Source organism: Oryzias melastigma, linkage group LG16, assembly GCF_002922805.2.
Source record: "Oryzias melastigma strain HK-1 linkage group LG16, ASM292280v2, whole genome shotgun sequence".
Lineage (NCBI taxonomy): Eukaryota > Metazoa > Chordata > Actinopteri > Beloniformes > Adrianichthyidae > Oryzias > Oryzias melastigma.
In genome coordinates this window covers 29,293,734-29,318,805 of record NC_050527.1, presented here as the reverse complement: position 1 = coordinate 29,318,805, position 25,072 = coordinate 29,293,734, and the positions used below count along the sequence as shown (strand labels likewise).

The window sequence follows — 25,072 nt, the reverse complement described above, 5'->3', positions numbered from 1 at the left end:
TATTTTAGAGTTAACAGAACCAGAATCAGCTTACTTTTTTGAAAAATGGGACCAACTTACTGCTTTCCCGAAAAAGCTTAAAACCCTCCCACAGGAGCTCATACTTATTCATAATTCTGTGCTTTTTTCCTCTGATATGATCTCCGAGCATGGAGAAAGACAAAAGCATCTCTCTGTTTCTACTTCACCTCTGTACTTCGTCTGAAATCTTTTATTTGATTTCCTCTCTGTGCGGTAAAGTACTTTGGATTGTGTTGGGAAAGTGCTACATAAATAACGCTGGAGAGCATTGAGGAGCTGTAAGTACACAGTTCATTGCTGAGGCACTTTGTAAATGTGTTTGAACTTTAAACTTCCATCTGGCACTCAAACATACATGTACTTAAGATGTCTGCTTTGCACTCCAGCAGTCAAACCCGTATACAGGAAGAAGAGTTGTAGGAAGCAGACAAAAACAAAGCAAATAAAGATGTACGCTGCATCAGCCACACTCAGAGGAAAAAAGTGGGGTTTGATAACAGACCCATTTATGATAATGAAAAGAAAATGTATCCTGTCCATTTGTCAAATTCCATTAGGTATGACCTAAATCAGATGAGTGGACTCGTCAGAGCGTGGCTTGCATTATGTAAATTAGTGAAAAAAAGCAGATTTTGGTAAACTTTCACTGACCTTGCTTGAATTTAAAGCTCACTGGTGTTCTATGAGGCAGCAAACCCACTCCAATAATCTTTTGGTCTTATAAAAAATGTTCCCACTGGTCTGTTGATTATAATTATACCGTTTTTAGCCCAAATCAAAAAAACCTGTGTTGTTTTCTAGGACATAGTTTCTGCAAAGCTACAGTAGTTCATTAGAAACACAGCTCGGAGTTGTGGGTGGAGTCCAACCCCCCCCCCATTACTAAGAGCTCTCTGTTAAGTCGGGTTGTTGGGAAAAATTGATTCACCGATAAATATCACGATTGACGGTACTTAAATTCTTGGTGACAAGAAGGTTTTTAATTATTTATGAGCAAACGTAGTTCAGAATCTTAATTTTGTTTTGCACCTAAACCCCGACTGCTAATTGGCAGCACAACACACTGAGCCTCTTTAAACAGCTCTACACAACAAACAAAAAAAGAACTTTCAAAACCCAGCTTGTGTTAAATGTTGAGTCACCTTTGCAGTTTTCATACTTTTACAACCTTATTGGTTAAGGCACATTCATTCTGGGTTTTTTTCCCCTTTTCTTAAAAATATTTTGTTGTGGAAATCAGACAACACTGACTATTCCCATTGAAAACAAATACTTTTTAATTTACCAGAAGAAAAGCAGCATGAATTTGTTTGTGTAAAAGGAGCTTTTTTGTGATACAGTTGCAGTTCTTAATGTTTTGATCATAAATAACATTAATTCTACCATCAAACTACAATGAAATATATATTAATGTTCAGATGGAGTTTTTTTCCAAGTCAGTCTTAAAAAAAGTGAAAAATTGTTCTGGTACAGTTGTGGGAGATATCGCAATACATATCGTATCATGAGACTCAGATGTTGGGACACATATTGTAATGCGAGACGCATGTCAGGAAACATTGTATTGTCAGACTCTTGCAAACGCACACTCCTGTTTACACAGTCTTACAGCCCCTCACACCCCATACCTAACATTAGCGGTGCAACAACAGTGGATGCATCAATAATCATCAACATGATCTTTTTTTAACACTATTTTATTATCTGCTCTTGATTCACAATGATTTGAATAAAAAAATCCCCAGAAATGTTATTTTAATCTTAATTTCCCTAATATTTGTTCTCCATCATGAGAAAAATGCCACAAGAAGATGTTATAAACACCGTTTTCAATGGAGTGGGTTTATTCAATGAGTCACATGCATTTGTTTTCTAGAACTTTCTTCTCTTTTTCTTTCTTTTTGGATAATGATCGAAATCAGCTGTATGGCTTCTAACTGCAGTGAACCCAATTCTAAAGGTCTTTCCACATATCTAAACAGCTAGTCTGACCTTCCTGACCTCAAGTGCAGTTTCACTTAAAGATATTATTAAGTAGGATATTATATGATTGTTATTTCTTTATTTCTGCTTCTGCAGTGTTCTGCTTTCTCTGAACAAAGCTTGGAGAAAAAAAAAACAAAACAAAAAAAAAAACATTTTTTTCTGTTAAGCTGTTGACCGTTTGGCCTGAGCCTATCGACCTCTGCTCCACCTGTTTCCTTCTGTGCATTATTATACATGTATTGACACACACCTTTGTAGTAGAAATACCGAGCTATAAGTGGTGTGCACGCAGTGAAAGGCTCATGCAGGCTTTGAACTCTTCTGACTGGCAGCAGGGCTTTGTGTTTTTCCTGATGGAAATGTTCATTTCATAATATAGCCATACACACAATACACATGTTGAGTGCACGTAATTATGCCTTCAAATGAAGTGGATCAGCTCTCGCTCCGCTGCCTAATGCGCTTGCCCTGTTTGCAGGGAGGTCAGCTCATTTAGCTCCTCTATAAGAGGAGCGGTGGAAATCTCAAGTAGGTGTGTCCAAGGCGAAAACATCTTGAGAAAACTTTACAAAAGTTCCACTTTTCAAGGACGCTTGCATTAGTCTACTGCAAACTTGTGTCAACCCTGACTTAAACAGTTTAATGTTTTTTTCCTGATAGTGTGGCTTTGATAATTATTTCGAATGTTTGCACCTGTTTGACTTACCGGCGGCAGCGTCGGTGAAGTGCCCTTCATGTAAAATTAGAACCCCCGAATGAGTAATCGCAAAATCAATTTGAAAGGCTAATTTGTTTCTGTGAACTACATTAAACAAGTTCTACAGATTTCCATGCATCCACTTAATGAGCTTGTTTTATGAACTAAGACTCGTCTCGTCTTTCTCCGTCCGAATGAACAGATCAGTTACCAGAGCATCGCATCGTCGGACCCGGGAATCAACGTTCCAGGACCCAGGAGGGCGGTGTCCAAGCTGAAAAATGAAACCTACCACATGTTCTCCAACCTTCACCCGGGAACCACGTACCTGATCTCCGTGCGTGCACGCACAGCCAAGGGTTTCGGCCAGACAGCATTGAAGGAAATCACCACCAACATCTCAGGTGCGAGGACCGCCGGCTCGCTTCCACAGCTTGACCTGCGGCTGCAAAGGTGGCAGACGGTTGATAAACGACTTTGACATCACTGTGGGCACAGACTTAAAAGTATTTTTCAAAAAGTTGCACCTGAAGACAATCATTCACAAGAAAGCCTTGAGGTGGATGTTTGACTTTTATGGATTTGATTTTTTTTAGAGAATAAGGAGCAGCTAGTGGCGCTTTGGAGCAGATTTTATGTCAATTTTAGCCGCCCATTATCTTAATAATTAAGAAAGTGCTTTAGAGACTCTACAGCACAGAGAATTAAATCAGATTTACTAATACATTTCAACACTGCTGTAAAAATGCTTAGCCTGTGGGACAGTTGGTGCAGAAAAAAGCATTTTTTTTTCCTGTTTTATTTCTAATCTGATTCTGAAAGAATTTTTATTTAGAAAAACAATCGATTCTCCCCATGACATCCGTCTCAGTCTTATTCAGTCTTTAAAACACCAACCACTAAACTGAAAACCCAAGCTAGCAAAGTTAGCAAAGAACAAACTTAAAGACAACTTTAACAGACAAAAACCAGGAGTCTTTAAAACATATTTGGATTTATTGGGACAGTTGTTCCCACAGACCATAATGATAATCAGGAATAGTCGCCAACCAGATGTTCAGTGTTGCAAGGACGCTGCTAATGAAGTTTTTGATTTAAGTTTAATGCTTATTTACACTGCTCCGTCTGCATTTTGTCTCCATTGAGATGCATCCACATAAAAAAGTAAAATGTTCATAAATCAGTTAAAATGTTTACATGGCATCTGTCATGTCTGCGTCTGACGTCCGTTTCTCCGGATCACCACGCAAGCTAATTTTCGCACAAGATTAATTTCCAGTTCGTCGATTTTTCGGCAAAAGTCGGAGAAATGGAAAACAGGTACGGATTTTAAAATAAAAAACGTCCGTTGTACTTTCCAAATAAACATTTTTAAAATGTTATTTTATATTTAAAGTGACATTAACAACACATCACTTTTAGAAATCCTACAAGGAGGAATCCAATCATAATTTTATTTTGGGAGGCATGTCCGACGTGAGTTTACCACACCAACAACCACTGGTATTGTCAAAAAATCATGGAAAATCTGCGATTCTCCGGGAAAGTCCCGCCCACCTCTGTTAATGAGAGTCGAGCAATAGAATAGACAGACACCTCCCCACCTGTGAGCAGATTCCAGCTGGGCCGACCTGAAATCCAGCTGGATCAAACTTCTCCCTAAAACTTTATTATTCCTCACAAACACAACAAGTAAAATGTATGAGAATAAAAAAATAATAATAATAGGTAGTAAATATAGTTAAAAAAAAATAGAATTAAAAAAAAAATGAAAAAAAAAATATAATTCCAGAAAAAATATCAAATGGACAGCAGTGCTCTTAGGAGAGGAATTATTATTTTTTTTGGGCTGTCAGGATCTTTAATAATAATATTATGAATACTTGATATTAATAATAATAATTATTATTATTGTTATAATCTACTGCATAAACAAGTTAAGGAAAACTGGAAGCTAAAAAAAAGTGATAATACTGTCTAAAATGAAACTGATCAAAGGCCTGAAAAAATTTGAAGATAACATTTAAACCATTAAGTTCAGTAATTTGCATTTAATAAATGTGAAAACAGCTATATCTGTTCATTCTTGGAAAAAGATGCCTTCTTTAATAGCCACACCAACTGTGTGAGCAGCTACCACCATCACGAAGGCAAAGCATTTCCTCTGATAGTTTAGGCAGAAGTGTTAAAAGAAAAGAATTCATCTGTGCAGCAGAGACACAGTTCTTTTGTAAATCACAACAATGCATTACCACTTCTCCTTCTGTTGACATTAATCACGAAAAGTACAATTTGTTCTACTGAATTGAGTGTCAAAAATGCTGCCACACTTTTAAAAATGTACGCTAATGCCTTTTTTTTGTGAGTTCTGTGCGATTACAAAAGAGGCTCTCACCTGGATTTAAAAGGCGGCAGCTTTTTCTGAATAAAGGTCTGAATAAAACAAAGGAAAGCTGAGTAGCTTCTTAGATAATAGTTACAAGCTGACTTCAGGAAGAGTCTCACATCTGTTGAACCATCTTGAAACATAAACGTAGAGTCTGAAACAGCTAGCATTTGGTTCCTGAGTGATGAACTAGAGACTTATTTTGTAATAATTATTGTCAATTTCAATGAGTTTAAGTGCCTCTCGTCAACCATTTTAATGACCCGGCAAGCAATAGAAAAATAGAATAAATAAATAAAATTGCTGCCTAATTTGACCCTGATAAAGAAAAAAAATCAAGTTTCACCAAACATTTAGTTGACCATTTCCTTTTCCGTCCTTTCAAGATAAACCTTCATGTTTTACTCATTCATTAAGATGTCATTCAATCTATATGGAAATGATTTTGGGACAAAACCAAATCCATGATGACGTTGCAAACCCTGTACACCACCCTCGTCCTCCTCCTCCGTGCTCTAGCGTGGAACATAACAGACAGCGAGCTCCTGTTAAATCTGAACTGACAGGTAGCAAACACTCAGCACCTTCAGCGGGCTCTGCTGTCACCATTTTTCAGTGATGCCAAATGCACACATTTCCTCCCGAAAATGCACACGTACATCCAGGTGGATGGTTGTCACGGTTCTCCCCGAGCTGCAGGCATCAAATTGTCCTTTGGCGCCGCAGACCTTAAAAAGCCAACAAATGCACCCCCGCTTTCTCCCTGAAACCTCACCTTAATTGATATCAGCTCTTCTCTGCTGCGCCGCAAGCAAACTGCTTTTTAATATGATAATTATCTGTGCCTCATGAATAATTTGCTCCTCTTCTTTTTTTACTAATTGACTGCTTATATTAAAAAAAAAAGAGAGAGAAATGTGCCGCTGCATCTCCAGGGAGGAAAACGACTTTAGCCAAATCTTTTCAAATGAGAAAGCCATTAATTTTAGCTTCACTCTTATGATTTTTAATTGGAATGGTGCCCAACCAGAAGAGGAATTCAACCAGCACACGCACAGCAAGTGTGTATTAAGCAACTATGAAAGGTTGCGTCTTTTATTCGAAGCATTTAATGAGCATTTTGCCTAAAATGAAGCGCAATCAGTTTGATGTGACACTTCAAGGAGGAGTTTGTTTGTTTGCAGCGTTAGAGCAGACTTAAGACTGAGCACTGGCAACATCAGGATGTGCATGTGTGAACATCTGAACTCCTCTGTCTCCACAGCGCCTTCGTTTGACTACAGAGACATGCCGGGCCCGCTGAACGAGACCGAGAGCACCATTACGGTGCTGCTGCGTCCCGCCCAAGGCAGAGGAGCGCCTGTCAGGTGAGGATGAGGCAGCCAATGGCTGCGTCTGAATTCCCTTACTACTCCTTAAGTCTGAAGGCTTCAACCCTTTAGGAGACATTCAGGTCAAATTCTCCATTTGAGGATACAAAGTCGTTCTTTACCCTTTAGCACAGGGGTGGGCAAACTTTTTGACTTGTGGGCCACAAAAGGTTCTAAAATTTGTCTGAAGGGGCCGGACCAGGAGCAGATGTGAGGTGTGTTTAGGTAATCCACCTCATAAGAGAGAGAAATAACATAAAATGTGGACAAAACCATCTTTAAATTTTGATTGGAAATGTATATACTATATAACTTAGAGAAAAGCTGCATTCACAAAAATGTATTTGCAGTGAGCCATTTATGGGCAGACACCATAATTACTCCAGTTTGGCAGGCCAGTATAAATAGTTTAACGGGCCACATTTGGCCCCCGGGTCGTAGTTTTCATTCCTCTGCTTTAGAAATAAGAGACACTCATTTGTATTATTGTTATTGTTATAATTATGATAAATATATATCAACTGTTGTTGTTTTTTTGTTTTATTTTTTCATAAATAACGCATAAAGAAATGCCCTTTTTTCAAAATGTAAAGAGTTTATGACATTTGACAGAGGAACACATGACTTCCTTTCAAAATAAAAGAGTGTCATAAATAGAATCATCTCACTGCAGTAACTGTAGTTCTAGTATAGTGTAATGTCAGCAGTAATTAAAAAATGATAATAAAAGTTTATTTTTTAGTCTGTTGTGTACCTCGGTCAGGAATTTGTAAATCTTTTGAACCAAAAATGTAATTAGAACTCATTTAGTGACCCTTCTTGTATTTTTTGAACCATGAGGCCCAGTGAAAATCCAGTGATTTGCTTTGAAAAATAGAAAATCTGGTTTATAATCTGATGTGCCTTAGTTCTGGTTGTTTATACTGACTTCCAATTAATTTTCTATGATGTAGGGCACATAAAAACCAATCGGTGTTTTAGTTCGTCTTGTAATATGTACTGTTATTTAACTGATTGTGAGTTAGTTGAATAAAGTTTAAATTAATTTACTTTTTTTTGCTTTACTATTTACTTATTTTATACTTTACAGTTACTTTTGTTTAATCAGAGATCAACAATGGAGGGCTAAAATAGACCCACTCTACTAAAAACGACAGATTATCTAGTGCCCTTGATCTTTATTGGAGTTTGGGCACCATGCCCGTTTTTTTTCTCTTTTTTTAGTGATGTCACTTGTTTTCCAAAATAAATATGAACGTTTTGCAAAGACTATTAATGAATCCACTTAGTTCTAAAGATGACATAAAGGAAAATAATTTAAGTACATCTTTTTTACATGAAAAATTGTTCAAACTCAATGCATTTTGGTCTATGTTCACCTACGTGAAATTTTATTGAGACTTATATAAAATTTTAACTGCACTGGATTTTAGAATTGTAGATTTAAAAAAAAGGCAAACACAAATCAAAGAGCTCTAAGCTGTGAAGGAATTTGGAATGTGTTGGCAGCACTGAATTTGGTATTAAAAACTAAAGGTGAATGTCCACCCTGCGTCCAGCACGTACCAGGTGGTGGTGGAGGAGGAAACCGTGAAGAAGGTGAAGCGGGAGCTGGGGCCTCAGGACTGCTTCCCGTTGCCCATGCCGCACAGTGTGGCCCAGGCGCAGGGTTTACCGCACTACTACGCCGCCGAGATGCCGCCAAGCAGCCTGCCGGAGGCCAGCCCCTTCACTGTGGGCGACAACCACACTTACAACGGCTACTGGAACAGCCCACTGGACCCCCGCAAAAGCTACCTGGTTTACTTCCAGGCGATGAGCAACTTCAAAGGGGTGAGTGACTAAACTGCAGCAGCAGCAGCATCAGCAGCAGCAGCAGCGAGTCTTTTGTCATCCGGTTTCATTAGAAGCTGCTCAATAACTTGCTGTTAATGAGATTCTCCTGTGGTTGAGGATGCCGGACGTTTGGCTTTGTCAGAGATCACAGCCCCTTGAAGGAGGCTTTAAACAGTTTGGTGGTTGGGAATTTTAGTTTCAACCCCTTTCATTCCCGAAACCAGAAGATGGAATTACCCAGAAAAAAACAAAACAAAAAAAAAAAAAAACGCTCCTGTTCAAGTCGTGGAATTCTGTTTTCTCAGACTCAACATAGTCAGATCAAGATGTGTTATTGATGTACTTTGGTGTAAAACCTTTTTTTTTCTACATGTAATTTTGTCCTAGCAAAGGATTTTTGATGTTATGTTAGGGAATGGTGGGATATTTTTGTTTTCTTACAAAAAGATAGGATGCTAAAAATTGCAAACAGCATCATTGAGTTTCCCAAATGTGTCAAAAAGTTAGGAAGAGTATTGAGAACGCTCCAAAAATTAGCAAAACATCTCGTCAGTGTAGGACTTTTGAACAGCTGATGAAATGCCAGTTTAGTTAAATCATGTCATGACATGAGAGGGAACTTATGAAACTAAAAAGTGACTAACTGGAGGAATTAAACTATGTTCAAACATTTAGGTGATCTGCCATAAAGCGACTCTTAACCCTTTAACACCGGAGCTTTAGCTCCAGTGTTCACAGTCTTCTGACCACTGTAATTCTTCAACTGTTGCACATTTGATGTAACTCCAATGGACAACATGTAGACGAATACTGTAGATCCATGTACGTCTTTGTTTTCTTCGTCTGAGCTTGTATCTGGATCTAACTGTGCAACTGGAACTATTTCTGTTCTGCAGAAATATGTACTAGAAAATGACAGTTTTTATATTTCGCCTAAAACATCAATAACATAGCTGGACATAAAATAATTAAAATATCACTGGGGATGATTTTACTTTGAGCAAAAGATGATTGGACTTTAACAGACTTTAATGGGCTTGTTCCTAAATATTATCTGAAACTTTTGTTAAACTTATGTGTATTTGGTCCTACATTTGAGGGAAACATGTAAACTTGAACTCTTTCAGAGTGCTAAATGAAAAAAACGGTCTCATTTGAGTGTTTTCTTGACATTTTGTGTCTACCTTGGATAGATTTGTTGATTAATTTTCATTGTGAAAACTCACAATATAAAAACAAAAGTGTTTTTTTCCAGTCTAAGATGATACATTCACATGTGATGTACGTTCAGGAACCCTCTGAGCACAGGTTCTTGAACGTGGTTTTAGCATACTGTGTTCACACTGGACTGTCGCTACCCGATTCTACTTAAAATTTCTTGATGATGAAATGTGGAAGCAACTTAAATCTGGTATATCTTGCTCTAGTCTTTTTTTTTTTTTATTGCTTTATTCCAAAAATGGAATGGAAGAAACCGCAAATATCAATTTCTCTGTCAATTTTCCAAGTAGATGACACTTCTGTGTTTTCAATGGGACGCTATCCATACTTCACAATCTGAGACTCTGATTGGTCACATTTCAATCGATTTAAGAGGGCCATAAAAACAACTTTTTGAGCTTTTAGGTATTTATACATTGTATTCTTCTCTATAAACAACCTTAAAGCAGTATTTTGATCCACTCATGCATTTCTGAGTATTCTTCACTGCACTCTCAGTACTAGCCCCTCCCATACCCACGAAAATGATGGGGTTCTCATGTGCTGATGTCACAGAGTGAGACAGCCCCCTCCAGGAAGAGACTGCTCTGACAGCACCGCCCCCAGTCTAACACCAACACTAAATTTCTCCACAGAGCTGGCAGATCAGAACTAAACTTGCATTTTAGATATTGTTTATCTCCCAATTGTGTCCTGTCTTCAACCAAGTGTATTTGTGTTGTGAACCAGAAATGTAGCGTAGCCAGGGCTACTAAAGACAGATATATCGTATCTGCATCCATCTTTAGAAACATTTTGATGTTGTTTGCGTTCGTGGGAGAAATGCAGACACGCTGCCAAAGATGGCTCGAGGATGACGTCATGAAACGGGCGGCAGCCACGCGCGGCGGCAAGCGGAGTTTCAGGAATTGAGTCGTTTCACTTCTGGGGTAGGAAAAACTCACAAGAAATAACATAAATAAGTTGTTTTTAAGTGTTCCAAAGCTAATATATGATCATGTATATGGATATAGTTCACTCTGAAACGCTTAAGAAAATCCTGGTAAGGCCCCTTTAAAGCGTTTTGTATGAAAAGCCTGAAAACTGACTTAAAAAGTCTTTGATGGTGAGAGTTTTGAATGTAACTCACATACGCACGTTCACATAGACTTTAATTAGAAGTGGTAGCTTAAACGCATGTTTCTGAGCCTGTTGTGAACACAACATTAGACACATTTCTCTAAAATAGTCCCTGAATTCTTACAAACCCTTCTCAAATAATTATTAATTCTTATCATGAAATTGTTGAATTTCTATATTAATGTTGACATCCTTGAATTAAAAATATAGTAATATAGTAAACTGTACTGGCACATTCATGTGTGCACGAAGACATTTTTACTTACATTTTCCAATAAAAAGTTGGCATTTAATTTATTGTTTTGCAGGTGTGTCTCAGCTGCAGCCCAGTGATTTTACCATCTTATAACATCTTTTTTTGCTGGGCTTTATTGCTCTCACACAAAAGGCAATCATTAAGTTGCTGTTGATAAAAGTCTTGTGTTATTATCAGCTGGGAATAAGTCCAATAAAGTTGGACCACTGATGTCTGCTCCGAGCTCTCCTGCAAATGTAGGTTAGCGTCGCATGATGAGGGCGGGGATTTCACGCGCACCAGCAGCCTGTTTTTCCAACTCGGTGAAGAAAAACACAGAGGGAGTGCGGAGTGAGCTCTTCACACAACTAAACTGCTAAGAATAGGATTAGATAAGGGAGGCCTGGCTTTACCAGCGGATGGGATTAGAGTTTGTTTTGCCTGGCGGGGGGCCAACATCCTTAACCCAAAAGGATGGGGGGGCACACTGCCAAATCAAACAGGCGACACTGTCCTTAGTCTGACACACAGAGGAAACTCAGCCTGGAAATGCAGTAGCAGTTTGGGATTCAGGCTTTGGAAAGTCGCAGGGAGGCGATCACAGCAGGAGTCACTGCGGTATAATAAGTGTTACGAATCTAGATGGAAAATGAATTTTAAAAAGTATAAAATAGTGGTTATTACATTGCTAATGCAGCTACTTTTTTCCTCTGTTCATCTTATTACCATTTCAATGAACCGGTCTAGTAAAACTCAAGCATTCTCTATGCACTAGTGATGTTTCCATCCCATTTTCACTTCAAGCTCGTCATATATGGATGTATGGTTCAGGCTCCCTCTGCACCACTTTTTGGGTGTCCCCAACTCTTCTTTTTTTTTGACGTGCTGGACGTTCTCATTAAATCAGGGGTTCCTAACCTCAAGCCCACGAACCGCTAACGTTCTGAGGGCCGCTAGGTACGAGGCCACAGATGGAAAATATTCTGCATCTGTTACCACGTCCCGAAGGTTGGGAACCTCTGATTTAATGGGAACAGCCAGCACATCAAAAAACAACGAGATGGGGACATCCAAAAGGTGGCACGGAGGGGGCCCGAACCATACATCTATATATGACAAGTTAGGAGTCAGAATGTGTAGATCAGGGGTGTCAAACTCATTTTGGTTCGGGGGCCACATTCAACCCGTGTGATCTCAAGTGGGTCGCATCAGTAACATAATGGCAAGATAACATATGGTCGACGTATTATCTGTTACTCTGATTTTGTTTTTTTCTGGTTTATTCAATTATATATTGAATATTTCACATCTGGCATTGAGGTAATCCTGATAGTATACTCAAGAGCGGGCTATGGAAAAAATCAAGCACCCTGCTTAAGATTTAAATGTGCAAATCAATTAAAAAGTAAGCTGAATGAAACTGCATCTTACCCAGATGTGGCACGGGCTTACAAAGATATGCTGTTTATTTCTTGATCACTTGTTATACTCATGGTGGCAATTTTTATTTTTTATTTCTTATTGGCATATTGGACATTGTAAAGCATGGCATTAAATATGTATACATGTGAAGACAAAAATGAATTCAATCTAAGCATTAGTAAAAGAGAAAAAGAAAATAAAAAAACAATTGCGGCTTAAACCAATTTAACAATATCAAATAAAATTTTAAATATATATATAATTAAATTTAAAAAAAGGAAACATGTCTAACTGTGCTCACAGGTCTACATCAAATTAGAAGGCATCAATATATGAATAACGCCAACTAAGATTATCCATAAATGAAAGGGTAAGGAAAGCCAGGTAAACTGACAAACAATTTAAAATTTGGTGGCGTTCTTATTTTTTTCATATTTTCAGAGAATTACAAAAGTGATTAAACTCGTTTTTAAAAAACAAAAAACAAAAAAACTGGACTGTCTTTAAAAATGGGCCACAGGAATGGGCTTGAAATAACATCCTTATATTTTTATTCTTCAGAACTGGGCCGGATTAAACCATCTGGCGGGCCGGATGCGGCCCGCGGGCCGTATGTTTGGCACCCCTGGTATAGATGTTTTAGCTAATGTTAATGTGCCATTTTCTATCCTCCTGCCTCTTCTCCAGCAGTAATTATGCATGGCAGGTATTTTGCATTTTAGTTGTGCTTTTCATTCCAAAAAAAAAAAGGATTTTTGTAATCCAAATGATATCTAGTATGAAAGCCCATGATTGTGCCAGGAGGAGTATTTTCTGTTGGTTTAAACACACACCGGAGATGCATAATTACAGTTTACTTTTTCAGGTGTTTTCTAGCAGCTTCCAGGAAAAAGAAAGTTGCCCTAAAATGCGACATCAAAAAAGCAGCTCGTTCAAAAGTATTGTGATTAAAGTTTCTTTTATTTCCTGAAGTGCTTTTGACGTTTCGTGAGCTCGTCAGGTGTTGGCACTCACTCACCACCGTGGATTTAATTGTGCTCCTCATTAAATCAGAGTTTGTTTCGTCTTTGTGGAGGGTAAACACTTCACTTGAAAGACTGTGGATTCCCACTCAAGTTTTTGCAGGCCTGCGCGCAGTGATTTATAGCATCTTTATTTGCACTCCCCAGCTTCTGCGCACACATTCGCCTCGGCGGTGTAAAATTGCGAGTGTGTGCCGCGAAGCCCCTCTGTTGCATGTTGGCATTTGTGCTTCGCATTCAGAGTTGCCAGAAAGCAGCAGCAGCCCCTCTGGCATGACTGGAACGCTGCAGAGAGACATGTGATGAGTCTTCCACAAAACAGAGCTTGCCAATTAACTCTTCTGCTTAGCTGGAACACAATGATTTCGATGTGCATGTTACAGAATGCGCCTCTGCCCATTACAACAGCCTATTTATTTTTGCACGGTAAATAGCTGAATGTATCTTAATTTGCCAGAAGCCTGAAGTAAGGGAATGTATGACAGATTGCAAATGTCTGGGAGAAAGGCTCGGATGAATCAGCTTTATTTTTGCCTGAAAATGTTCTTGCATAAAAGTTTGTGCTGAAAAACTCTGCGTCACCGCTCTGCAGTTTTGAAGTAGCGCTGCAGTTTTATAGATTTGTTAATGAGAATGTCAGATATGTAGATGTTGTATCTATGGGTTTCACTCTTTTCCATTGGAGGAAGAACTACTGGATCCCAATAACTTTTAACCCAAGTATTTCATCAGTAAACTTTGTGTGCACTGGTCGTTTTTTGAGAAATGAGTATGTATGAAGCTGAAGGAGATATACAAACACTTTCCAAAAAAATAGAATATCATGGAAAAGTGTATTCATTTCCACACTTCCATTAAAAATACTTTAATAGAATACAGATTCAGAATAAATCACATATTTATGTGTTTATTTTTACATACATTTGTTACAGCTTGTAAAACCTGCAAAATCAACATTTTCTTCTGAGTTTTTACAAATTGCTAAAGACAGAGATTATGATCAGAACAAGTATATTCAAAATGATATGTCTATCTCCAATACTTGTTTGGAATCCGTTTCCCTTAAGAACTTCCTCGATGCTTTGTAACATCGGTGCAGTCAGCTTGTAGCGTTGTGTGTGCGTTATAGAAATCCAGATTTTCTTGATGGTTACAGTCAGAACGTCTTTGTTTTTTTTGGGCTTGTGGCCCTCACTTCACTCCAATGGGGTTTAGCTTTGGCGAGTTGGCAGGCCAGTCAAGTACTGTGATGGTATGGGCATCAAACCAGGTTTTGGTGCTTCTGGCGGTTTGGGCATGGACCAGGTCCTGCTCGAAAATGAAATCTGCATCTTTATCCAGATCCTCAGCAGAAGGAACCATAAAGTCATCCAGAATATTCTGCAGTGATTTTGGATTGAATAAAGCAGAATTTACCAGCACCAACACTGAACATCACACCATGGCTGTGTGTTGATTTCACACTGGACCTCCAGCAGTTTGGGTTCTGCTCCTCATCAGTCTTCCTCCAAATCCTTGGACCTTTGATTCCCAAATGAAAGACTCGCTTTACTTTGATCAGAAAACAGGACCTTGAACCTCTGGCCAACAGTCCAGTTCTTCTCATTGGCCCAGTTGAGACAGTTCCTCCATTGGTCCAGTTTCTTGACTCAATGACCCTGACAATTCTAGTCCATCTCAAACGTTTGGGCGTAATCTGTTTTTGTGGGTTTTATGAGCTGGAACCCCAATTTATGTAAAAATAAATAATATTTGAAATCAGTTAAACAGTTGACCCTGAATCTCTCTAACAGTTTATTAATTTTAAAGGAATGGTGGAAATGAATACACTTTACATGATATTCCAGTCTTTTACAAATGGTGTGGACTTTAGCAAAGCCCAAAAAGGGCTACAGTTCAAGCAGAAAGGAGTTTGAAACCAAAGAAGCTAGGTGGAGATGATGCTCCAGACTCTAGTCTATCCTGAAACAAATTGTGAAGCACAACACTAGTAGGTAGTGATTTGGTTTGAGGCTTTATTGATTAAACTTGTCCATATAGAATTCCAAATGTGATGCTACTTAGTTGGTAACTAAGTCAACAAATTCTTATAAACCAAAATAACGTTGTGTGTTTTTTGTTTTCCTGTTCAAACATATCTACCTTTAGTGTCATGATCGGGCCTTTGGAGAGATTCATGATCTAAAGCATCAGAATGTTTTTATGCAGAAGTCTGCAGAAAATGGCTTCTAGAGGAACAAAGAAATCTTAATCAAATGCATCTAAGAAAATCAAAATCCAGACCTTAAGCTTGTCTTGCTCTGGTCATTCTGTGGTGTCTCTCCATTGCTTTGACTCAAGACAATAGAATGTTCATCGTTTAAGTTTGACTGTCATGTTTGCTTCTGACGTTCATCCCTTCACAACCCAAACTGTATGCAGTAGCTCTATTTCCAGTTCGATGACGTGTTGAATTTGTGCCAAAAAGCCAGAGAAACAAGAAACATGTCTGGGTTTCAAAATAAAACATTCTGTTGTACTTTCAAAATAAAAAAAGAATACGATTTTATGTTTAAGGTAAGTCCATGTGATAATGCACATTAACAGATAACACCAGTGTCCACTTCTGCCACAAAAGTTTGATTTTAGAAACATAATTTATGACGCTAAGCAACTATTCTACTAGAACTCAGGGAGGAAGGAGAGAACATGGGGACTGATTGCCAAAGTTTGGGATGTTGAAAAGACAAAACTTTACATGAATTGTTGAGGAAAAGGACAAGCAGTGTGAAGGACTGCTCTGCACGGAGGTGGCAAGTCAAACCACTCCTCTGGAAGCCAGAAGGGCGGGGAGATGGACCCGAAACCCGACGGAGACGAACTAAGTGCCGGTTGAGAGACGGACTCAGGATTAAATGAAGTCATTTTTTTGGACTCACTTTGTATGATTGTTATTGTGTTTTTGTATACAAAAACATAAATGAACAGAAAAAAGCCTTTTGCAGACTTTGACATACACTCAAACATATACAATCTGAGCTGCACCTGTTAGGCAAGTTGATGTATTTTTTATTATTTAATTGTAGCAATTTGTAACACTTCATATTGTGGAGTTTTAAAGATCAAAAATGGGCCTTCAGTCTAATAGAGTTAACAGGAAAAGACTTTTGACTCCCTATCAATATGCAAATGAGCAGAATTGTTTCAAGACGTCTCAATTGGCATCTGTAAATCTTGATAATGAATCCATGGAATGGCGGGCAGGAATCACGTCACATTTCTGGAGCTCATTAGTGTTCTTTGAAGAAGGCCTTGTTCCGAGCGCTGCGATTTCATCAGCAGAAATTTGAATAAAAGTCATTTGTTTCATAATGATGCATTTGGTTTCAAGCCCCCCCTTTGAATTCTCCACTCTCCCTTACAAATATCCTCCTGCAGCAAGAATCTCTAATCTCCTTCAAGAGCGATGCTGGAGATTTTTTTTCTAATTTCAAGCAACACTCATAACCCAGAAGTGATTTCTCCTTAAAAATGTTTTATTGTCTTTGATAGAATATGAAGCTCATTGTGCTTTCCTGTAAGCGGAGCGCCACCCACTCGTGAATTTTTAATCACATGGTTTACTTCACATGCTCGGCGGATTAGGCCCGCTGTTTAAACTTTCATTCATCGGTGTGCTTTTATGTGTTGTCATACTATCAGGGTGCAGTATTTAATGTCACCCTCTCCTCTTTTATCACATCTCTGCTGCCAAATGCAAAAAGACGCTCTCCTCCTGACGCCTGTTTTTCTTTTTGTTTCAGGAGTCGAGAATAAATTGCATCCGGATCGCCCGCAAAGGTAATCATTGTGAACATTCTTTTTCCTCCCACCAACACTCTGACCTTGAATGCATTCCCGTGGATCCAATCTTCTGTAGAATTGTTCACTTTTGCATATTTTTTCGTGCAAGAATGTGAAGATTTAGTCATGTGCTTTTGGTTTGTTTGGCCTCCTGCTGCACTAGCTTTCACCTCTCTCAAGCACAGATGTCTGGACAAATTTCAGAGAAAGGGCAAAAAAAAACAACAGGGATTAGAGGTTAGGCTTTCATCCTGCTTGTTTTGGACAGACGCTGGAACACAAGGCAGTCTCTTTGTTCCCAATGCCGAGCTACATCTGAGGGCTCTGACCTCGGTGGCATCCAAAAGGCCTCCTCCAGATCAAAACTTCCAGGTGAAGCCACCTTATATGGGAGAGCACTCCCACTTCTGCATGAAAAGGGCAGCCAAACTGACTCTAAGCTTCGATGGCAGGAGAGTCACTCCACCGCAGAGCGCTGTCGGATCACCGAGAGTATATGCAGGCAATGCAACAGCGAGCTGATCTGTGTGCGTAAGCCGATGTGGCAGGGTTTCTCTTTCAGGGAAGGCTTCAGTTTAGGAGCACATGACGAGAAAGAAGGCTCTCCTCAAGCAGAAAGGCTCAGCTCAGCTCACTCCATCTGCCCCACACAAAGCGCTCGGACATTGATTAATTATGCCTCTCCACAGCAGTGGAGTGTACACTGCGCTGACTTCTTGTTTTTGACCTTACACAGAGGCAGAATGGGAAACAGCTACGGCAAGCAATTGTGCTAATTATTCCATAAAATTTGCTTCCTGCTCCTCAAACCGCTCCGATCAATCAAAGTGTGGGCTAAACTGTTTTTACCCCAGACATGCAGTCAGATGTCAGACTCCAGAGGATCTTTTTGTGGCTCCTTTGCAAACTCCATGATCCCTCAACCGTTACTGTGCATCATGGGGTCCTGAGCCTTTATTAACAAGCAGCCCATCACGGGTAAAGTGGAGGCAAATGATTTTGGCTTGGATAACAAAGCTGGAGATTGCATTTCAACTTCCAGGTGACAGTTTAATTAAGAATGCTCTGGCAGGCTCAACACAACAATAGACTTCCATTTCTCCTCTAAGTGCCAATTTCCACCACCGGGCAGCTGGCAGGTGCATGGATTCAAGCGGAAATCCATTTCATGCTCGTGTTTGGCTTAATAGAAATTTTGAGGCTAAATGTGGCAAAACAGCCTTATCTGTTGAAAACTTCACCAAACTGAAATTGATTTTTTTCTTTCTTAGTGGGAATAATCTGCCTCTGTGTTAATGTAAATGTAAATGAAGTGGCATCAAACAAACAGCCTGATCGGGGTTGTTTTTATGAGGGGAGTATTTTGCTATTTCTGGTCCCGGCGGCACACAGACGGACGAATGTCTTTGGACCTCACAAGAAGGCAGAAAACTCTTAACTTTTATTTGCTGTCTGATTCAAGTCGGTCCCTCAATCTGTCTTCCACAAACGGGACATCGAAGTTTCTGGAACAGCATAAGGCGTCGACCAGATCGATTCAGAAAGAACGTCTCCGTTTGACTATCCAGCCAGTGATTCATATTTTCCACTCCGCTGTGCCAGGCTCTCATCACATATTAAAAGATCCCTGCCAAATAGTGAAATGATATTGTACTACTTTCATCTCTACTTGGGATAAGGGTTCAAAAGCAGTCCTAAAGTGCCTGTGGCTGCACATAGTTGGGCTAAAACATGGCTGTGTTTTCATTTTCCCCTGTCCTAGATTTCATTTTTCCCCTAGCTGACTGTAAGATAGAGCCGTATCCCCAGGCGTGTTCTGACTTTCTCCCGCTCTCCTGATAGTTTGTGCTGTTCCAATGGGCTCGCGAGGGCTGGTTTCAGGGCTGGCAAGGCCAGGAGGACAGGCTGACATAGAATAGGAAAAAAAAAAAGTAGATCAGTGGGCCCCTCAAACGAGACAGAGACGGGACCGCCGCATGGAACAATGTTCACGGGTGTTCAGCTTTACGCTTCAAACATGAAAAGCCTTTTATTATAAAAATGACCTCCACAGTGGTTAACTGACAGCAGGGCACCTTGAGTTTATTCCGCTGGAGTCAGTGGACGGGACATTTTACCCAGAATCCACTACTTACAGTAAGTTTTACATGAGAGCTTTTCCTACTTGATCAGAATATTAATGAAATATTCTGTGAAATATTCTATGACAAATTCTCTTTGATATCACCAATAATAAATACAAAGAAACACAATATGCATTAGTTTGATATTTATTAACCCAAAAATTAAGTAATAAAAATAGCTCCTAATTACAAAAATTGACCATGTCAACAGCGAGTATTTTCACCATTTACCGCAATGACAGTTTGACAGAGACGTCTCATCCTCCTCACTGGACTCAGGATGTTGTTCTGACTTGTTCCACTCTTTCACAAGTCCTACATGCAGTTTCACTAGGTCACTTGAGGGTGGAGTACCATCATCCAGTGTCTACTTTAGATGGTTTCAGACGTGGTCACTGGGGTTCAGGTCAGAGGTCATTGTTAGTCATACCATATGAGCCCCTCCCCCACTTCATAAAGTCCAGTTGTGACGATTCTGGCATCATGTGGTGGATCATCATCATCCATGAACAGAAAGTTGAGGATGTGCTGGTGGAATTGAGGGATGATGATGGTTTGTAATATGATGTCTCTGAGGTAAGAAGGTGCAGTGACTGGACCATCTACGATAACTAAATCGGTTTTGTACTGACTAGTGATACTTGTCCAGACTATTGGACCACCTTTACCAAAGTGAACCCTCGGCTCACCTTCTCCAGACTTATTAGTGAACAGGACTGGAGACTATATCTGCATTGTCCAGATCACGTAGTCTTGTGTTCATTGCAAACGTTCATGGTGGTGCCTTGACGTCAGTGGAGTCACCTGCACAGTCGTCTGCCATTCAAGTCAAAGCGGTGGAGTCATTTGTGAAGGTTTTTTCTGGAAATCCAGGTACCTCACATCTGATAAACGGGCCTTAGGTACTGGTCATGGTTGTGGTCTGTCATTCGAGGGTCTGTCACAAACTCTGGCAGTGGTTCCCTGTCTTGATTTTGAAGTTGGCTGATAACACTTTGAGACTCACCAAGTTCACTTGCAACATCTGACCACTTACTACCAATGCAAAGGCGGGCTGGTCCTGTGACCAGATAACGGTGCTTGTCCGTTAAGCAGCGTTGTGTGTTCATGGCTGTTTGATGAACTTGGAAGGACTGATAAGTTAAATCTTCTTTTTATACCCACAGAATGTTGAAATTGATGCCACATTGAATATATTTTAGATTTTTTTTTTGGTTTTGGCCTCAATTGGTAAGACATACTGTACACAGTGAGACTATTATGTGGTATGAGGCTTATCTATCACCCTAATACAACTCCCCCCTTATCGCAAAAGTATGGGTAGTTAAACAAAAACTGTGCGTATGATTTCCAAGAGTTTTTTTTTTCATAATATCCTTAACCTATTGTGAGTTGTGTAAATAAAGGCTTTTGGCAAACACATGAAAATGCATCTTATGTTAAATCAGTAGATTTCCTTACAGTTGCTGAACTAATAATATCGACATTTACTGAATAAAATCTCGGGTAAATTGTGGTTATATTAATGGTTTCCAAGTCTACTTAAGTAAACCTCTTCATGTCTGTTGGCTTTGATGTTTTTAACAAAACCCATTTTTGTTTCTCCAGCCTCATGCAAAGACCACCGGAGCGTTCTGGAGAGGACCCAACACTCTGAGGACATGGGGCTGATTCTGGCCGTCTGCGCTGGGGGGCTGGTGGTCCTCATCCTGCTGCTGGGCGCGGTCATCATCATCATTAAAAAAGGGTAAACCCCCTCAAACAGGCCACAACCCAACTTTTGTTCCTCCTTCGTTCATTGTTTTGGCTCATTTCAGTGATTACTTCTCATACTTGCTGAACTTTGTGAAAGGTCGTGGACCACAGCCAGCTCTGCGTTGTTTTCTTTCGTTTGTGTCGCACCGAAGGGACCAAACAAGTCAGCCAAGCCTGTCTGAGTGTGAAGTATTTAATTAAAGACGGATGCGATTCAATTAGCCACTTAATTACGCATACCAACCAGAGGCCTGACCCTTCAATGAGATGGTAATTGGGAGGGAAAAGGTGTGCTTTTAGAGATTATTAGCCAATGATCCCTCAGGTCCGGAGTGAATTGTTTGCACGTCTGTCTCTGGATTTTTATGGCTGCAGCTTTAGTTGTCAGCTGGTCAAAGTCTCATAAAACGCTTTCAATGAGATATCTAAAAAAAATCAGATCCCAGATAAGTCGGAGCTCAATTTTCATTAATTAAGTTGCTGACACAGACTCCAGGCTAACATTGCCGGTGGTTAAAATAACCGCTGTTCTGCACAGCTGCTGCACTTCCTCTTTGTTTGAGGAGCAGATTTGCTGCGACAGGAAGCCGTATGCTCCAGTTTGGAGGTGCAACACCGAGACAAATCTAAGCAAAAGAAAACAAGCTTTTCTCCGCTTGGCTGTGTGTTTTATCTGTCAGCAGCTGCTTGATCTCAATAGCTTGTGTCACCTGCACAGCTGGACTCATGAAGAATGGTTCTCATTTTGGCCGGTTTCAATGCATTCTGCTCTCAGCTGACATTGCTTTCATCTTACATCTCTTCCTTCTCTTGATTTTTGTTTTATCCTTCCTCTCCTGCACTCTTTCCAGAAGGGACTACTACTCTTACTATCCGTAAGTGGCTCCACCTCTTTGCTTCTCCATTGTGTCGACCCATCATGATACAGTATTTGCTTTTGTGCTGGCTGTCAGTTATGAGTTCAAAAAAATATTTTCTCCCTTTCTTTCACAGGAAATACGTGATTTTCATTCTTTATCCTTCTCTTTCAGTTGTTCAGTTCTTTTCGATACAGTGTTCCCCCGTTTAAGTTATGTTACATAAATAACACACAAGAGGTGAAATCCATGAAGTCGGACTAGATATTTTGAGGGAGTAAAACTCCTCACTACACTTGTCTCTTAAGCTACGTTCATACCAGGCTTCCAGTAACCTCTTCCAATAAAAAGTCTATGTAAATGCATGCATGTGCTGGTTTATCTATCAATAAAAATGCAACAGCTATTAGTACATAAAGAAACATTAGTGAAATGTTGCAAAATAAACAAAGTTTTAGTTTTTGCAGCACAAAACACTTTTTGAGTTGCCATATCTTGTTCTGGCTACAGTTGGGCAAAGGTGGGGTACACCCTGGACAGACCACTAGTCTTTTGCAAGGCCCACACATGCACACCTGAGGACACTTTAGAGAAACCAATTACCTTATAAGCATGTTTTTGTACTATGGAAGACATTTTGAGTACATATTAACAAAAAATAAAAAATAAAATCCACAAAACATCAAGACTGCGAAAGATGAACCGTGATATAGCGAGGGACCACTGTAAACACCTTTTATTTTCCTTTCTCTATCTGCATTTGTTTACTCCAGTCCCTTCTAAATGACTGTTGTTCCTCCATCAACAGGAAGCCCGTGAACATGAATAAGACACCCATCACCTACCGGCAGGAGAAGAGCCACATGGGCTCCATGGAGCGCAGTTTCACAGACCAGAGCACCCTCCAGGAGGACGAAAGAATGGCCCTTTCCTTCATGGACACGCACACATGCGGCACCAGGAGTAAGACAAGTCGCCTGAGCAGCAAACACTACCTTGTCTCACAGGGCTATTTTAAGTCGACACAATATGTTGCCCATTTTTTCCTCTAGAAATGTTTCATTTCTGGTTTATTTTGTATGATTTGTTGCACAAAAGAAGAGAGCTGCACACAACTTAAGCCGAGGAGAGTCATTTCTGTGGCATTTGTCAGGTGTTTCTTTCTTCTGCAGCTCAATGGAAAGCACAAATAAGATTATTCAGAAAGTTTTTCCTTAAAAAGAAAAACCCAGATTGTAGAAGATAGAAATAGCTGTGACATCCAGAAGAAATCTTTCCTGACAAACAAACCATGTGCATCTGACATCCCTGTGATGTAGACACCATGCAATGCCCACACAAGTGAAACCAGTGACTGCCGCCTCAAATGAACATACAGCTGTTACCGGGGTTAATGAATCTTGTATCGCAGCCTGTCAGCTCTTGAATTTTTTATCCTCTCTGAACCTGTACATGTGCTTGGTGTTGGTTCAGGTGACGCTCGTAGTTCGGTGAACGAAGCCAGCAGTCTGCTCGGAGGCTCCCCGAGGCACCAGTGCGGACGCAAGGGCTCCCCCTACCACACGGGGCAGCTCCACCCGGCCGTCCGAGTGGCCGACCTGCTCCAGCACATCAACCAAATGAAGACGGGGGAGGGCTACGGCTTCAAACAGGAGTATGAGGTAAAAAGCTGTCTCCTGTCTGTGTCATCCGCTCCCACACCTGAATATTAACGTTTTCTTTGAGAGTTTATAAAACTTTTTCAAAGACAAAAACATGCACCAATAAACTTTGTGTCAGGTCATCTAAGAGAATTCAGACAAAAGATCAAAAAGGCTTTCATTTTAGGATATTTACAGAATATCCTGATAGATTTCCACTCAAGAGGTATTGTTAACTTTTGAGGCCTATTGATGCAAATAAGCATTAAATCACTTATAAATATAGCTGGAAATAATTACAGGTATAAAATTGGTCTTCTTTTTTTAAATCAAGATCCACTGTCCTTAAATCTGTTTTCCAAGAAAAGACTTTCTCCACTTACACCTAAAACTCTCACTGCACGGTATTTCCTGGTCTCAATATGCTCCTGGTAGACTTAATCTTCCTACGCAGTAGTCCTTTGCTGTACTATGATACCGCTTTCACAATTGGTTAAGCTGATTTTTTGGTGTAACTTTGCTAGGGGTGTCAAATTATTAATTGCGATTAATTAATTATAGACAATTTAGTGCAATTGTTCTATTTGTTTGTCATTTTTAATCTTTCATCGCTCTGTGTTCCTGCCACAACTCATATCTATTACGGCTAAAGCTTGACAATGTGTTCGTTATCATCTACTAAACTGCAAAAAAAGTCTATCCAAACAAGACATAAAGCATAAAACATAAAAACTCTGAGCCAAAAACACTTTTTGATCTTGTTTTTAGTGATAAACTCAAAGAATAGAATGTGTAAGATTTAAAATCTTGTTTTGAGATTATATATCTTTAATTTGTTACTTAGTTGTTTAATCTTAAAATTGTTGTTTTGTTTGTTGTTTTATACTTAATGAGACATTTTTTAAAATCAGGCAGCATATTGACACCCAATTTCAGCTATAAAAACTTGTCACACAGGGTACACAGACAGCTGCTTTCATTGGACGGTCAACTGTCAAATAAGATATGTCAACATATAACATATGTATCAGAGTATCAACGAGAAGTTTGTGGTGAAAACGTTTGTGGGGAAATAAAAAAGTATTTCTTGACAGCTCTGAGTTTTGCATGCTTTATTCTTGCAGTGCATTGTGTTGTGTATCCTGGTTGACCATTATAGCCTTTAAACATCAATAATAATTGTAAAAAATAAAGATTTTGCTGATTTTGACCATTGCGGGTTATTTTTAAAACGTAACCCCTGCAATAAAAGAGAGACCACAGTATAAACTTTCCCTGGTAAAATACATTTTTCATATGGCTCTTATTCAAAAAGATTCAGTGGAATTTATAAATATGATTGACTGTAGTGACACGTTCATCAAAACTTTTTTTGGTTGACTTCCTGAACAACCTTCATATTTTTTTAGGAAAACTTGCTGTTGTCTCATGACGTCTTTGTTACCTCTTTCTGAGCTGTCAGCTCATCACATGCCTCACTCACAGCTGCAGTGGCTGCTTCTGGATGGCAGATTTTTTTCCCAGTTGCCGTCTTGTCTTCTCACAAAAAGAACCGATTTT

At 39.6% G+C, this 25,072-nt stretch overlaps 1 protein-coding gene across 4 annotated transcripts in view; it reads left to right on the top strand.

Moving 5' to 3' along the window:
• Window positions 1-25,072, top strand: part of LOC112140501 (protein tyrosine phosphatase receptor type U) — a 268,959-nt gene that overhangs the window by 195,031 nt on the left and 48,856 nt on the right. For 2 of the 4 annotated variants that reach the window (XM_024263482.2, XM_024263484.2), the window contains exons 10-17: window positions 2,907-3,108; window positions 6,355-6,457; window positions 8,020-8,293; window positions 17,098-17,134; window positions 20,869-21,007; window positions 21,867-21,890; window positions 22,681-22,835; window positions 23,346-23,533. In XM_024263482.2, coding sequence (XP_024119250.1) covers window positions 2,907-3,108; window positions 6,355-6,457; window positions 8,020-8,293; window positions 17,098-17,134; window positions 20,869-21,007; window positions 21,867-21,890; window positions 22,681-22,835; window positions 23,346-23,533 — 1,122 coding nt within the window. The remainder of the gene's footprint in view (window positions 1-2,906; window positions 3,109-6,354; window positions 6,458-8,019; window positions 8,294-17,097; window positions 17,135-20,868; window positions 21,008-21,866; window positions 21,891-22,680; window positions 22,836-23,345; window positions 23,534-25,072) is intronic. The other 2 variants (XM_024263485.2, XM_024263486.2) reach the window with 1 other exon arrangement.